Source organism: Oncorhynchus masou, chromosome 31 (genome assembly GCF_036934945.1).
Source record: "Oncorhynchus masou masou isolate Uvic2021 chromosome 31, UVic_Omas_1.1, whole genome shotgun sequence".
Taxonomy (NCBI): domain Eukaryota; kingdom Metazoa; phylum Chordata; class Actinopteri; order Salmoniformes; family Salmonidae; genus Oncorhynchus; species Oncorhynchus masou.
The window spans coordinates 75085295-75099459 of NC_088242.1; the positions used below are offsets into that span (position 1 = coordinate 75085295).

A 14165-nucleotide genomic window follows, 5' to 3' on the forward strand; every position below is an offset into this window, starting at 1 on the left:
ATGATGGTGATTGACCAATAATTAGATAAACTGTGTGCTATTTGCATAATAAGTTAATTGCAAGCCAGTTATGATTTAAAAAGATCACATCTAGCCCAACGTCTAACAGACAACCTGGCTTGCGGACCATCCGAAAACGAAACCCCTGTAGAATAAATACAATTATTTTGACTTGAGACTGCCAAACAGGTATAACGGTACTCTGCCACCAGGATGGTTGCTCGAGCATGCTCGCTTTGGTCCTGACGTCAGCAAGTGTAGTGCGGATCTCAACGCACTCTCCTTCCTCCGTTCATTGTGAGTGGCAAGCTAAACGATGCGAGCGCTCGTAGCTGTTGCCGCCGCCCAGTAGAGTTTCCCCGCCCGAGGACCAAGCACAACGACACTGACAAAGAGAGCGTGAGCACAAGATACGAAGACAAGTCCTTTTTTCAAACAAGTGTCAAACGTTGTCGTGGCGAATTTATTCATGCTTTAACCCGTCATCGGCAGAGCGCGAGCGAGAGGGGAGAACGAGAGCGAGTCAGCCTAGAGACGGATAAGGAAGGAATAGGGGGGAAATAATTGCTCGTATATTTCGGTCCTCGCCAACCGTTACTTTGGATATCAAGAAGATCAGAGGTTGTGTAGCCATGGGATGTACACTGAGCGCCGAGGAGAGAGCGGCTTTGGACAGGAGCAAGGCTATCGAGAAAAACCTCAAGGAAGATGGAGTCACAGCCGCGAAAGACGTAAAACTACTCCTGCTCGGTAAGATTCTTCTGAAGGAGGGGTGGCCGGACCCTGTCGATCGGCTTCCTGGTTGCTTGTCCATAGTCTGAAGTGTCCAAATCACACACCTGCTTTCTGGTTAGACTATGAATATAAATTAAAACCACAGCATTGATGTAACGTTACTTAATACCCCCTTGTCTCTTTTCATCCCTTCAGGGGCTGGGGAGTCAGGAAAAAGTACCATCGTGAAACAGATGAAGTAAGTGCCACGGTCTAATAATTGTTTGCATTGAATGTGTGTGATGTATACTCATGAAAGGTTTAACACACACACGCGCGCGCGCACACACACACACACACACACACACACACACACACACACACACACACACACACACACACACACACACACACACACACACACACACACACACGCACACACACAGTAGTAGCAGCGTGAGAAAGGTTTATTTGGTCCTTGACATTTCCAAATATGTTTGACCTTTTCTGGCGAGAGGAGCTTAAACCGACAGCGTTGAGGGTTAAGGGAAATATTGACAAGCACCAAAAATGGTGCTGAAATCGGAAGCTGTTTTGCCTATAAAGCTAATGCAGGTTAGCTTTCACTGACAGCTTGTATCAGTCTGTATTATTAAAAAACCATGCAATGACCAGTTCCCAAGAATACACCTCTCCCAATTCGGCATGTTGTATCTTCCAGATATGTCTCCTGTCCCTTCAATGTTTGATCGGGCAAGCAAACTGCTTCATCATTTAGAGAAATATGAATGTTATATATGAATGTTATAGGCTATACATGTAACGGGGGTATATTAAGACTGGAGAGCTTTTGTGGGAGATATCTGCTGGTTTTAACGTTTGACTGCTGTCAATGGAAAATGAGTTGATTTTGTGAAGTCAACCCAAGTGGTACAGGCTACAGTGAGCTCCAAAGGTATTGGGACAGTGACACATTTGTTGTTGTTTTGACCCTGTACTCCAGCACTTTGGATTTGAAATGATACAATGCCTATGAGGTTTAAATGCAGACTGTTAGATTTCATTTGAGATTTTTGTTTACCATATCGTGAAGCACTTTGTGTACATAGTATTGGGTCAAATTCACTTATATGTGTATTAAACTATTCCTAGCAGGCAATGATTAGCAGGGCACTCAAGCTAGTTTCAGATTCTTTTCTGTCCAATAAAGGTCAATGGTAAATAATGTATTGTGCAATTTTGGAGTCACTTTTATTGTAAATAAGAATATAATATGTTTTTAAACACCTCTACATTAATGTGGATGCTACCATAATTATGGATAATCCTGAATGAATTATGAATAATGATGAGTGAGAAAGTTACAGACACAATATCATACCCCCCCCCCCAAAAAAAAAAAAGAAATGCAAATTACGCCTGTTATTGTAATGGTGAGAGGTTAGCATGTCTTGAGAAACATTCTTCTTTACAATAAAAGTGACTCCAAAATGACATTATTGACCATTAGTGCACAAAATAATCTGAAACACAACCAAAACAAACTGCAAATGCATCCAGCAATTTGGTAGTCACAAGCTTGATTTAACCATTGCTTGCTAGGAATATGGGACCAAATACTAAACTTTTGACTACTTTAATACACATATAAGTACATTTGACCCAATACTTTTGGTCCCCTAGTATGGGGGGGACTATGTACAAAAAGTGGTATAATTTCTAAACGGTTCACCTGATATGGATGACAATGCCCTCAAATTAAAGCCGACAGAGTGCAGTTGAACCCCATAGTCATTGTATCAATTCAAAGTGCTGGAGTACACAGCCAAAACAACCAAAAAGGTATCACTGTCCCAATACATTTGGAGCCTACTGTAATAGATGAATGTTAAAGACTAAATCATTTTTTTCTCAAACACATTTATGTAGGCTATCTGAGTGAATAATTGGGTGGGAACTTCACACTGCAATTTTTATTTGCCTGCCTTATAGCCAACACCCTTTATTGCCTTTAATCAATCAATTAATCAATCAATCATGCCATTTCAGATATTCAACTAATTAAGAATTCAGATTAATGTTATGATGACTGTCATTTTAAGGGGTCCTCATTACATTGTTATAGTTAGTTGTAATAACTCATAACTAGTGGTAATTGCAGTCTGTAATTCCATATTAAAATGCTTGTTACAAATAGACAAGTTTCCACTACATTCACCATTTTAGTGTTTTGTTTCCTATCAGCAACATCCGATTCAGTAACAACTGTTGCAAGGTTGTAATCTCTTGTGGACAGATGCGCTGGCTGTCCAAGATTAGAAAGGTTGGATAGGCTCTAATTACCAACCCATGAATGTGCACTCTACAAAATCTCCACTCAGTGTTGTTGCTAGCCGTTGCCCCCCAAAAGTGTGCCATCTTGGTTAACTCGGTTGAGTTTGAAAAACAGATCAGATTTAGGTCTACCTCACTGACTGGGGTCTACCATACGGGTGTCATCCAAGATTATATATATAAAAAAATACTTATAAATAATGTGTATGTTGCCCATTATGACAACCTGAACCTCCTTGCCATTGAAGTGGGAGGATAAATCCACTAGTACACCACGGAGTACATGTACTGTCTGCATAAGTAATTACTAGGTGATAGTGTTGGGCGGTATCCAGATTTTCATATCGTCATACCATCCTTAACTTCTCTCTAAATATGCTAATGAGCGCAAACGACAATAAACAAATTGCAAAGACAGCTCATGAAGTTATACAAGTATAGATGGGTGATACCAAGTATAGGTAGGTGATACCAAATGTAATTTTTGGTGAGTTCAGACATTTACAAGCGTATTTGAACGAGAGACATTGTGCAAATGAACAAAGTTTTGACGCATGCTTGTCTGAAGGAAGAACAGTACTGGCTCTCCAGCAGCATGTCTACAGCTGTTTCTGTGTGGCGTCGCTAGGGCAATGGGCCTGCCTGCTAAGCTCGGAGAAGAGGGGGAGGAGTAGATGGGCCGAGAATGGAGTAAAGAAAAAACGCAAGGAAATCAAGATAGCACTTCTCAAACACAGCAGAAAGCTAACACAATATGATGCCCCGTCACCTTATTAATTCAGCCACTTAAAAAAAAAAAGATCAAATGCATAAGAAAATATCTTGCTGCATTTTGTAAACGTAGATCTAAAATGCTTATTGGAATTTCTGCTCAGCATCAGACTAATTTTGTGTTTCACATTTAAATTCCAATGAGAATTCACAAACTGCATTCTCTCAGCAGACAGCGCTCTGACTGATATGTAGCTACTTTACTCTGGTACTTTTCTCGGTGTAGCCAGCCTATTTTTCTCCAGTAAAATGCTAGATTAACTTTAAGCTATACATTGGTAATTGTAGCTGGCTACATTCTTTATATGATAGGCCTAAACATTCGAAATATGATAGCCATACATAAAGAAAATACCTTATGTGGCTGCCATCCAAATAGTCTTGCACGTCTGTTGTCATATGATGAAAAGGAAGCTGTTTTCTGCCTAATGTGTTGCACTAATGTATATTCTGTGAAGAAAAACTATAGTTGCATGTCCCTGATCACTCTATTCAACAACAAAAAACCCAACCCTGTCAATACACAACTGGACTCACCTGCTCCCGCTTTCTCCCACTGTGCCATTTACAAACAAACACGTGACTGGCTCAGCTGTTCTGGGGAACTACTTCAGCTTCATAATGTAAAATGATTTGACAGGTGAAATGAAAAATGTAATCTGCTTCATCTCCTAACCATTGCATATGCAGGTACAGGGCCTTCGGAAAGTATTCAGACCCCTTGAAAATGTCAACATTTTGTTATGTTACAGCCTTATTCTAAAATGTATTAAATAAATAAAAATCCTCAGCAATCTACACACAATACCCCATAATGACAAAGCAAAAACAGGTTTTAGAATTGTTTTCAAATGTATAAAACAAAAAAAACAGAAATATCTTATTTACACACACTACCATTCAAAAGTTTGGGGTCACTTAGAAATGTCCTTGTTTTTTAAAGAAAAAACATATTTTGTCCATTAAAATAACATAAAATTGATCAGAAATACAGTGTAGACATTGTTAATGTTGTAAATGACTATTGTAGCTGGAAACGGCAGATTTTTTTTTTAATGGAATATCTCCATAGGCGTACAGAGGACCATTATCAGCAACCATCACTCCTGTGTTCCAATGGTACGTTGTGTTAACTAATCCAAGTTTATCATTTTTAAAGGCTAATTGATCATTAGAAAACCTGTTTGCAATTATGTTAGCACAGCTGAAAACCTTTGGGCTGATAAAGAAGCCATAAACTGGCCTCCTTTAGACTAGCTGAGTATCTGGAGAATCAGCATATGTGAGTTCGATTACAGGCCCAAAATGGCCAGAAACAAAGAACTTTCTTCTGAAACTCATCAGAAATTGCCAAGACACTGAAGATCTCGTACAGCGCTGTGTATTACTCCCTTCACAGAACAGCGCAAACTGGCACTAACCAGAATAGAAAGAGGAGTGGGAGGCCCCGGTGCACAACTGAGCAAGAGGACAAGTACATTAGAGTGTCTAGTTTGAGAAACAGACCTCTCACAAGTCCTCAACTGGCACGTTCATTAAATAGTACCCTCAAAACACCAGTCTCAACGTCAACAGTGAAGAGGCAACTCCGGGATGCTAGCCTTCTAGGCAGAGTTATCTCAGACTGGCCAATATGTATAGTGCGTATGTTATTGTGTGTGTGTGTACTGTGTGTGTATTGTGTGTGTGTTTTATTGAAATTGCCATTGAAAAACTTTGCTGGCTATTCTGGCAATTGGCATATCCAACTAAGGCACGGCATCTCAGTGCAAGAGGCGTCACTGTAGTCCCTGATTCGAGTTGGGAGTCCCATAGGGCGGTGCACAATTGACCCAGCGTCGTTTGGGTTTGGCTGGGGTAGGCCGTCATTGTAAATAAGAATTTGTTCTTAACTGACTTGCCTAGTTAAGAAAGGTTAAAAAAAGAACTCTACTTGCTGAGTCTGCCAGGGCAGATGTGACGTATATAAAGGTCATATGTTCATCAAAATAAAGACCCAAATATTTACAATTGCTAGTGAACTCAATCATTTCTCCACCAAAACAAGACTGAAAAACACTTTTCTTAGTACCTGGTTTTCGAAAATGCATTGTTTGTGTTATTTTCTGATTGATCATGAGTCTCCATCTTTTGCACCTTTTCTTTCTTGTTTTACACCCGAGGGTGTGGGAAACCAATCTGAAACCAATCTGAAATTCATTAACTCACACACAGGCAGTTGGTGCTTGGTAGAGGGACTGGATTGCGTGATAAAATGTCCAATCAACCCCTGTTTTTATCAAACTATAGGCTAAAAGATCCCTATTTACAAAATCAAAAGCTTTCTGGAAATCAATGAACAATGAAATCAATGAACATTTAATGAAACATGCATAAGTAGGCTTATTATCCTGTAGTCTATTTCTGACTATTGTGCAGACCGAGAAGATATGATCGATACATGTTCTGGATTTACAAAACACAATTTGTTCTTCCACCAGAATGTTTTGATCCTCCAAAAAGGTATTTACTGTTGAGGATGGATGAATATACTGTAATTTATAGACTGTACTTACCATACTTAGTATGTCTCTATAATAAATGTTTTGAAGATTTGGGAATGGGATTCACTATAAACTTATACCAAGTGAATGGCATTATACTTTACTCAAAACAACGAGTAATTTATGCGTATCTTTTATTGTTACCTATTAGTGGATTACCCATCCTGAAAATTACCTAATTTTGAGGCTTCTAGACGCACCACACAAGTGAGAAAATAACACACTAGTACACCACAGAGTACATTTGATTTCTGCATAAGTACTATGTAATTACAATATGTTATACAGGTTTTAGCTAGTTAAATTGAAGTGTATCTTGAGGAACACTTACTTGTAATTATTGTGTACCTACATAGTATGTTACTCATCCTGACAATCCAATCATCAGGTTTTGAAAGCGCCGCCCAAGTGGTAATGTAAACACACTAATAGACCACAGACTACATATCTGCATAAGTACAATGCTATCACTAGTTGTTACACAGGATTTAGCTTGAGATGCTTCTTACGGAGCCACTCCTTAGTTGCCCTGGCTGTGTGTTTCGGGTCGTTGTCATGCTGGAAGACCCAGCCACGACCCATCTTCAATGCTCTTACTGAGGGAAGGAGGTTGCCACATTCATCCTACCCTCAATACGGAGTAGTCGTCCTGTCCCGTTTGCAGAAAAGCATCCCCAAAGAATGATGTTTCCACCTCCATGCTTCACAGTTGGGATGGTATTCTTGGGGTTGTACTCATCCTTCTTCTTCCTCCAAACACGGCGAGTGGAGTTTAGACCAAAAAGCTCTACTTTTGTCTCATCAGACCACATGACCTTCTCCCATTCCTCCTCTGGATCATCCAGATGGTCATTGGAAAACTTTAGACGAGCCTGGACATGCGCTGGCTTGAGCAGGGGGACCTTGCATGCACTGCAGGATTTGAATCCATGACGGCGTAGTGTGTTACTAATGGTTTTCTTTGAGACTGTGGTCCCAGCTCTCTTCAGGTCATTAACCAGGTCCTGCCGTGTAGTTCTGGGCTGAATCCTCACCTTCCTCATGATCATTGATGCCCCACAAGGTGAGATCTTGCATGAAGCCCAAGACCGAGGGTGATTGACCGTCATCTTGAACTTCTTCCATTTTCTAATAATTGCGCCAACAGTTGTTGCCTTCTCACCAAGCTTCTTGCCTATTGTCCTGTAGCCCATCCCAGCCTTGTGCAGGGCTACAATTTTATCCCTGATGTCCTTACACAGCTCTCTGGACTTGGCCATTGTGGAGACATTGGAGTCTGTTTGATTGAGTGTGTGGACAGGTGTCTTTTATACAGGTAACGAGTTCAAATAGGTGCAGTTAATACAGGTAATGAGTGGAGTACAGGAGGGCTTCTTAAAGAAAAACTAATAGGTCTGTGAGAGACGGAATTCTTACTGGTTGGTAGGTGATCAAATACTTATGTCATGCAATAAAATGAAAATGAATTACTTAAAAATCATACAATGTGATTTTTTGGATTTTTGTTTTAGATTCCGTCTCTCACAGTTGAAGTGTACCTATGATAAAAAATTACAGACCTCTACATGCTTTGTAAGTAGGAAAACCTGCAAAATCGTCAGTGTATCAAATACTTGTTCTCCCCACTGTATATAAAAAAATTATGGCACACGAGAAATCTGTCTGATTCACGCCTGTCTGAGTGGACTCATCCATTGCAGAGGCCGTGGAGAATTTTGGGGGGGTTTATTTAATTCCATTTACAAGTTGTCAATTTGGGCTTCTGTCAATCTTGAGTAAGGACACGCACTTGATTACACATAAAACTTGGCTTAGGCTTTTTTCTTCACCTCAAACTGTAAGTAAACAAAGTCTGATTTTACATCCATTAAGAATGAAAATAGTTCCTCAAGTAGCCAATTTGAAAAATCTTTACAGCTCTCTCCCTTTCGATAACCACTCAGCATGAAAGGGGGAAAAATGTTATACTCTGGTCGGCTGGAAACGTCATAAAATTGGCCTTCCTGATTACTTCTTATCCCTTGCGCAAATAGCCTACAGCTGTGTCTGCCTGTCTGGAGCTCACTGGGGCAGGAAACTCTGAAGGCCAAGAATATTTTATACAATGTTTAAGGTTTGCTAGCATGAGCTTTGGGGCTGACGAAGTTAATAGTTGATACAATGTTTCAAGTTCCTTGCAGACAGGCCATGCGTAGCCAATGTGATTTGTAAGACATTTATTTTTTTCAGGAAATTTGCAGGCTGCAATATTTTTATTTGTTTGCTTTATATAGGCTATTTTTACATACTGGCAATGGAAATAGAAGTTAGTTTTATATTTGTATCATTTTAATTTAGAGTTTTGTTTAACCACATTACATTGATTTTGAGATATGAAGACCTTATTATAAATGAAATAAAACCATGAAAATGTGCATATGAAAATCATAACTGGCACACAGATCAGTCGAAATGTTAAGATAACTTGGCATTCCAAATGGAAAAGGTTGCCGACCGCTGGTGTGGCCTATTACCGGTAACTTCAGGAGCTTAAAGGCTGAATCTGCGAAGGCCAGCAGCGGGCAGCAGGAGGAGGAGGGTGGGAACAGGTTTCTTTCTTCTGGTTTTTGATCTCTAGCTCTCTCTCTAGTTATTTGCGTGTCTTAAAGCATTTAACAAGCTCAGCAGTTGATTTTACTCAAACCTAGGGTGTGTCTATATATGGAAAAATACACATTTTAAAGTTTTGACCAATCGATTGGTCGGAAAAACAGACGACTCGGTCGACCAAGATTCTTTTTAGTCGGGGACAGCTCTTCTTTTTATCTCCTTTTTAACATTACAAGTAACAATGGAAATCAACAACGTCTCTGTCTTCATCTGTTTCTTTCTTCTAAGCATTTTCCTATTCTGGAGTCTGAGAACTTGGGCTCAGTGCAAGACGCATCACTACAGTCCCTGGTTCGAATCCAGGTTGAATCACATCCGGCCGTGATTGGAAGTCCCATAGGGCGGCGCTTAATTGGCCCAGTGTCGTCTGGGGTAGGCCGTCATTGTAAATAAGAATTTGTTCTTAACTAACTTGCCAAGTTAAATAAAGGTTAAATAAAACGTTTACTAAAAAAACTTATGTGAATCTGCGGTAGAGAAGAAGAATGTATGACAATTTAGCATAGACACTCTACATTAACCTACTTATACTAGTTATCATTATAATGATTTCTATAGTTTAGGCCTATAGCAAGGCCTAGCTACCTAACTAGATGTTGCGTTATACAGCTAGCAATAATAGTACTTGCTAACATTAAGGTAGCGAGTGTTTATATTGAAAATGAACTAACCTTACTCATAGGTTTGTTGACAAAAAGTAGCTAGCTATCTAACCTTATCACGATGGTTGTCAACCGGTCAATTGCAATCGACTAATCGATCTCCGAGACATTTGTAGTCGATCACCAAACATTTCTGTGCCAAACGTGCCCAGGGGCCCTGACCTCCAGGGGGCCCCATTAATCATTCTCACTAATATTAGTCATATTAACATGGCATATGTCATTACAAAATGTGTAACATTTAAGGATATTTGCTTTAAAACTGCACATTTCTCTCCACCCCATGGCAAAATGGGTAGAATGGTAGGAAAACTAAAATGTTTCTCTCCACCGTCAAGAGGGGGTCACTAAAATGGGGGGGGGGGGGGGGGGGGGGCATCCAAATCTCTCTTAGGGCCCCCAAAGAGCAAAAACGGCCCTGGTTAGAAAACTAGCTAGCGTGCTAGCTAATCACAAAAACTACTAGTTGCATGGAAAGTCTAAGCTAGCTGGCAAAACACTAAGCTAGCTGGCAAACATTAGCTAGTTAACTACCTTTGGGAAATCATCCAGCATCATTTCTGTATCCAATGAAGCAAAACAAATCGCATTGAAAACATACTTTCTCTCTCCTGTGTTGGTGCTTTGTTTCTTTTGCTGCAATCTCTTGTCTGGATTTTGCATACTGACGTGTTAAGGGACAAAATTAAACTGTGGTTCTGGTGTTACAGAGAAGCTTCTCAGGAACAGACCCTTTCAATTCATGAGGATAGGACTTACCATTGCTTCAATATCGAATTTGTAAGTGATCAGAAAACGTCAAAAAGGTCACGGACAGTTCAATGTTAAGCCCTAGTCAATAATGGCACCAAATGGCACCAAATCACCTGTCTGGATTCTTAAATTCAACACGTTTTGTCCAATATCTCAAGATAATGTGGTATTATTGTTATTACATTTTCAGGGCTGATGTAGAACACAGAGATGATTCAAATAAAAGTAAAAATTCTTAAATGAAAATGCTATATTATGCAAATTGTGCACTTAATATGCAATTTAAGCAGTACGGGATACATAATTACAATAATTTAAACCCAATAATTTAAGATATGGTGGTCATATTATTAACATATCTTCATGCTTTGTGAAAAACTGAGAGTTTCTAACAATTTTAAATAATTTATGAAATTAGAATTGAAAAAATATACTATTTTATGCATCCCCACACACTCACACACTACCCCCACCAACACAGTCACACACAGCACTCCCCCCCCCCACACACACACACAAAGCCTAACACTGACACACACAGCCTAACTTTTCTCACTAAGTCTGAACTGTAACACAGAAGCCTACTAGTCTAATAGCATAGATTACTTTTAACGTAGGCCTACACCTGAGTTGGGTCACAGATTATCCATGGTATTGATCAGATACTCTAGTGGCCGCTGTGACAATATAAATATTTTTTTTTTAAATGAAAAAGTGGAGGCAGTCGGGAGGAGGCAAGATCAGGTAGGTCTGTCCTAACCAATGAGAGGGTAGATATGCACTTGAACAACTGGTGCAGTAGTTACCCCAGCCACAACGTTAGCTATGTCGTAAAAATTATTTGAGGGTTTTAATTTGAAGTTAGGGTTTGGTATAAGGTAGCAGTGTGGTTAAGGTTAGGGTCATATAAAAACATGTACAAAAATAAATACAAGCTTAGGGTTAGGTTTAAAATCACATTTTAAGAAGAGAAATTCTAGAAATAGGCACGGTTTATGACTTTGTGGCTGTGGTAAAGTGACGACCAGGCACAACTCTAATATAAAGTGTTTTTTCTCAAAGTTGCCGGGATGTCACATGTCCTACTTATATCAGTACACTCATAACAACCTAATCATTACCAAACATCTATTCTTTCAAATAAGCCACACGTACCAAATAAGCCATTACATTTTTTTGTTAACCAAATTTGATACTCTCATTGACCTCCATACAACAATTCCTCGCTGGAGAAGAACCTCTTAGGTTAGGTTCCATTGTAGGGTTATTTTTGGTGTTGATGAGTGATGGTGATGAGTGATGAGCTATAGTGATGGGAGAATAAACTGCAGAAAATAATTAGCCTAGGCACAGAATAGACTGAGTAGTTACCTGCTAGCCAGCTGCACAGAAAGATAGATAGGACACATTTTCAATTTACTGGTATTTAGCAATATTTTTATTGCGATTATAGGGCTTTAGCCACGGAATATTGGTAGTTTTTACTTGAAAGAATAAAACCATCACTTACAAAATTTGCTGCTGGCATAATACAGCCAGTGCCATGCAGCATTGCCTCTCGCCCGACTTGTTGCCTCAGCAAACGCGTCAAGCACTCCCACACAGCCAGCATGCAAGCAACCCCCCCAGCTCGTCTTATGTCTTTACATGCTTTAATTGTAAAAATCTATTCACTTTTAGTATGCCATGAACACATGTTGATTGTCAAGCAAATCACAAGCAAAAAAGGTTACTTTTGCACAATTCATCCAAAATAATTCAGCATCCGAACAGTGCACTGTGCACCCACCAACTTTCCTTAAATTTGCAAGTGGATGCTGGCCTTCTAGGCAGAGTTCCTTTGTCCAGTGTCTGTGTTCTTCATTAAATAGTACCCGCACAGTCAACAGTGAAGAGGCGATGCCGGGATCCTGGCCTTCTAGGCAAGGTTGCAAAGAAAAAGCCATATCTCAGACTGGCCAATAAAAAGAAAAGATTAAGATGGGCAAAAGAACACAGATACTGGACAGAGGAACTCTGTCTAGAAGGCCAGCATCCATGAGTCGCCTCTTCACTGTTGACGTTGAGACTGGTGTTTTGCGGGTACTATTTAATGAAGCTACCAGTTGAGGACTTATGCGTTTGTTTCTCAAACTAGACACACTAATGTACTTGTCCTCTTGATTAGATGTGCACTGGGGCCTCCCACTCCTCTCTCTATTCTGGTTAGAGCCAGTTTGTGCTGTTCTGTGAAGGGAGTAGTGAGAGTAGTACAGCATTGTACGAGATCTTCAGTTTCTTCACAATTGTAGATATTCCATTAAAAATCAGCCGTTTCCAGCTACAGTGGTTCCTCCTACAAAAGTTGCGAACTTACACCGCAGGACTTAGAGGTACCCAGCGTCACGGCCTCATTGCTTCAGACCACCACAAGGGGAAGTTAGAGCACTCATTATGCGTTTGGGTCCCAAGGTTTTTATATGACCAATCATATCGAGTGGTTCCAATGATGAATTTGACACGGAGCCACCCCTCTCTGGTGACTTTTTTCAGCAAAGATGGCTGACAAAACATTACGGGGAGGCAAATGTAAGTACTTATAACATCATAACGAGTCAAGCAAAAAAATGTACAATTAAGAGGAATATGTTAGTTAATGTAGAAACAAATGAATGTGCATATTTTTTGTCATAAAGTTAATTTACGAAATCGCTATTTTGCAAGTTTTTCTTCTGTCATATCCAAAACCAGGTGTATCAAACGCCATTCTGTGAATGATGCTGTGTATGCATGTACAGTGGGGCAAAAAAAGTATTTAGTCAGCCACCAATTGTGCAAGTTCTCCCACTTAAAAATATGAGAGAGGCCTGTAATTTTCATCAAAGGTACACTTCAACTATGACAGACAAAATCAGATTTTTTTTCTCTCCAGAAAATCACATTGTAGGATTTTTAATGAATTTATTTGCAAATTATGGTGGAAAATAAGTATTTGGTCACCTACAAACAAGCAAGATTTCTGGCTCTCACAGACCTGTAACTTCTTCTTTAAGAGGTTCCTCTGTCCTCCACTCGTTACCTGTATTAATGGCACCTGTTTGAACGTGTTATCAGTATAAAAGACACCTGTCCACAACCTCAAACAGTCACACTCCAAACTCCACTATGGCCAAGACCAAAGAGCTGTCAAAGGACACCAGAAACAAAATTGTAGACCTGCACCAGGCTGGGAAGACTGAATCTGCAATAGGTAAGCAGCTTGGTTTGAAGAAATAAAACGATGGGAGCAATTATTAGGAAATGGAAGACATACAAGAACACTGATAATCTCCCTCGATCTGGGGCTCCACGCAAGATCTCACCCCGTGGGGTCAAAATGATCACAAGAACGGTGAGCAAAAATCCCAGAACCACACGGGGGGACCTAGTGAATGACCTGCAGAGAGCTGGGACCAAAGTAACAAAGCCTTCCATCAGTAACACACTACGCCGCCAGGGACTCAAATCCTGCAGTGCCAGACGTGTCCCCCTGCTTAAGCCAGTACATGTTCAGGCTCGTCTGAAGTTTGCTAGAGAGCATTTGGATGATCCAGAAGAAGATTGGGAGAATGTCATATGGTCAGATGAAACCAAAATATAACTTTTTGGTAAAAACTCAACTCGTCGTGTTTGGAGGACAAAGAATGCTGAGTTGCATCCAAAGAACACCATGCCTACTGTGAAGCATGGGGATGGAAACATCATGCTTTGGGGCTGTTTT

At 40.0% G+C, this 14165-nt stretch overlaps 1 protein-coding gene across 2 annotated transcripts in view; it reads left to right on the forward strand.

The window, feature by feature from the left end:
* The first annotated feature begins 278 nt into the window (after nucleotides 1–278).
* LOC135524435 (guanine nucleotide-binding protein G(o) subunit alpha-like) overlaps nucleotides 279–14165 on the forward strand; it is a 171303-nt gene continuing 157416 nt past the window's right edge. For both annotated transcript variants that reach the window (XM_064951963.1, XM_064951962.1), the window contains exons 1-2: nucleotides 279–750; nucleotides 931–973. In XM_064951963.1, the coding sequence (XP_064808035.1) occupies nucleotides 633–750; nucleotides 931–973 (161 nt within the window). In that variant the 5' untranslated portion in view covers nucleotides 279–632. The remainder of the gene's footprint in view (nucleotides 751–930; nucleotides 974–14165) is intronic.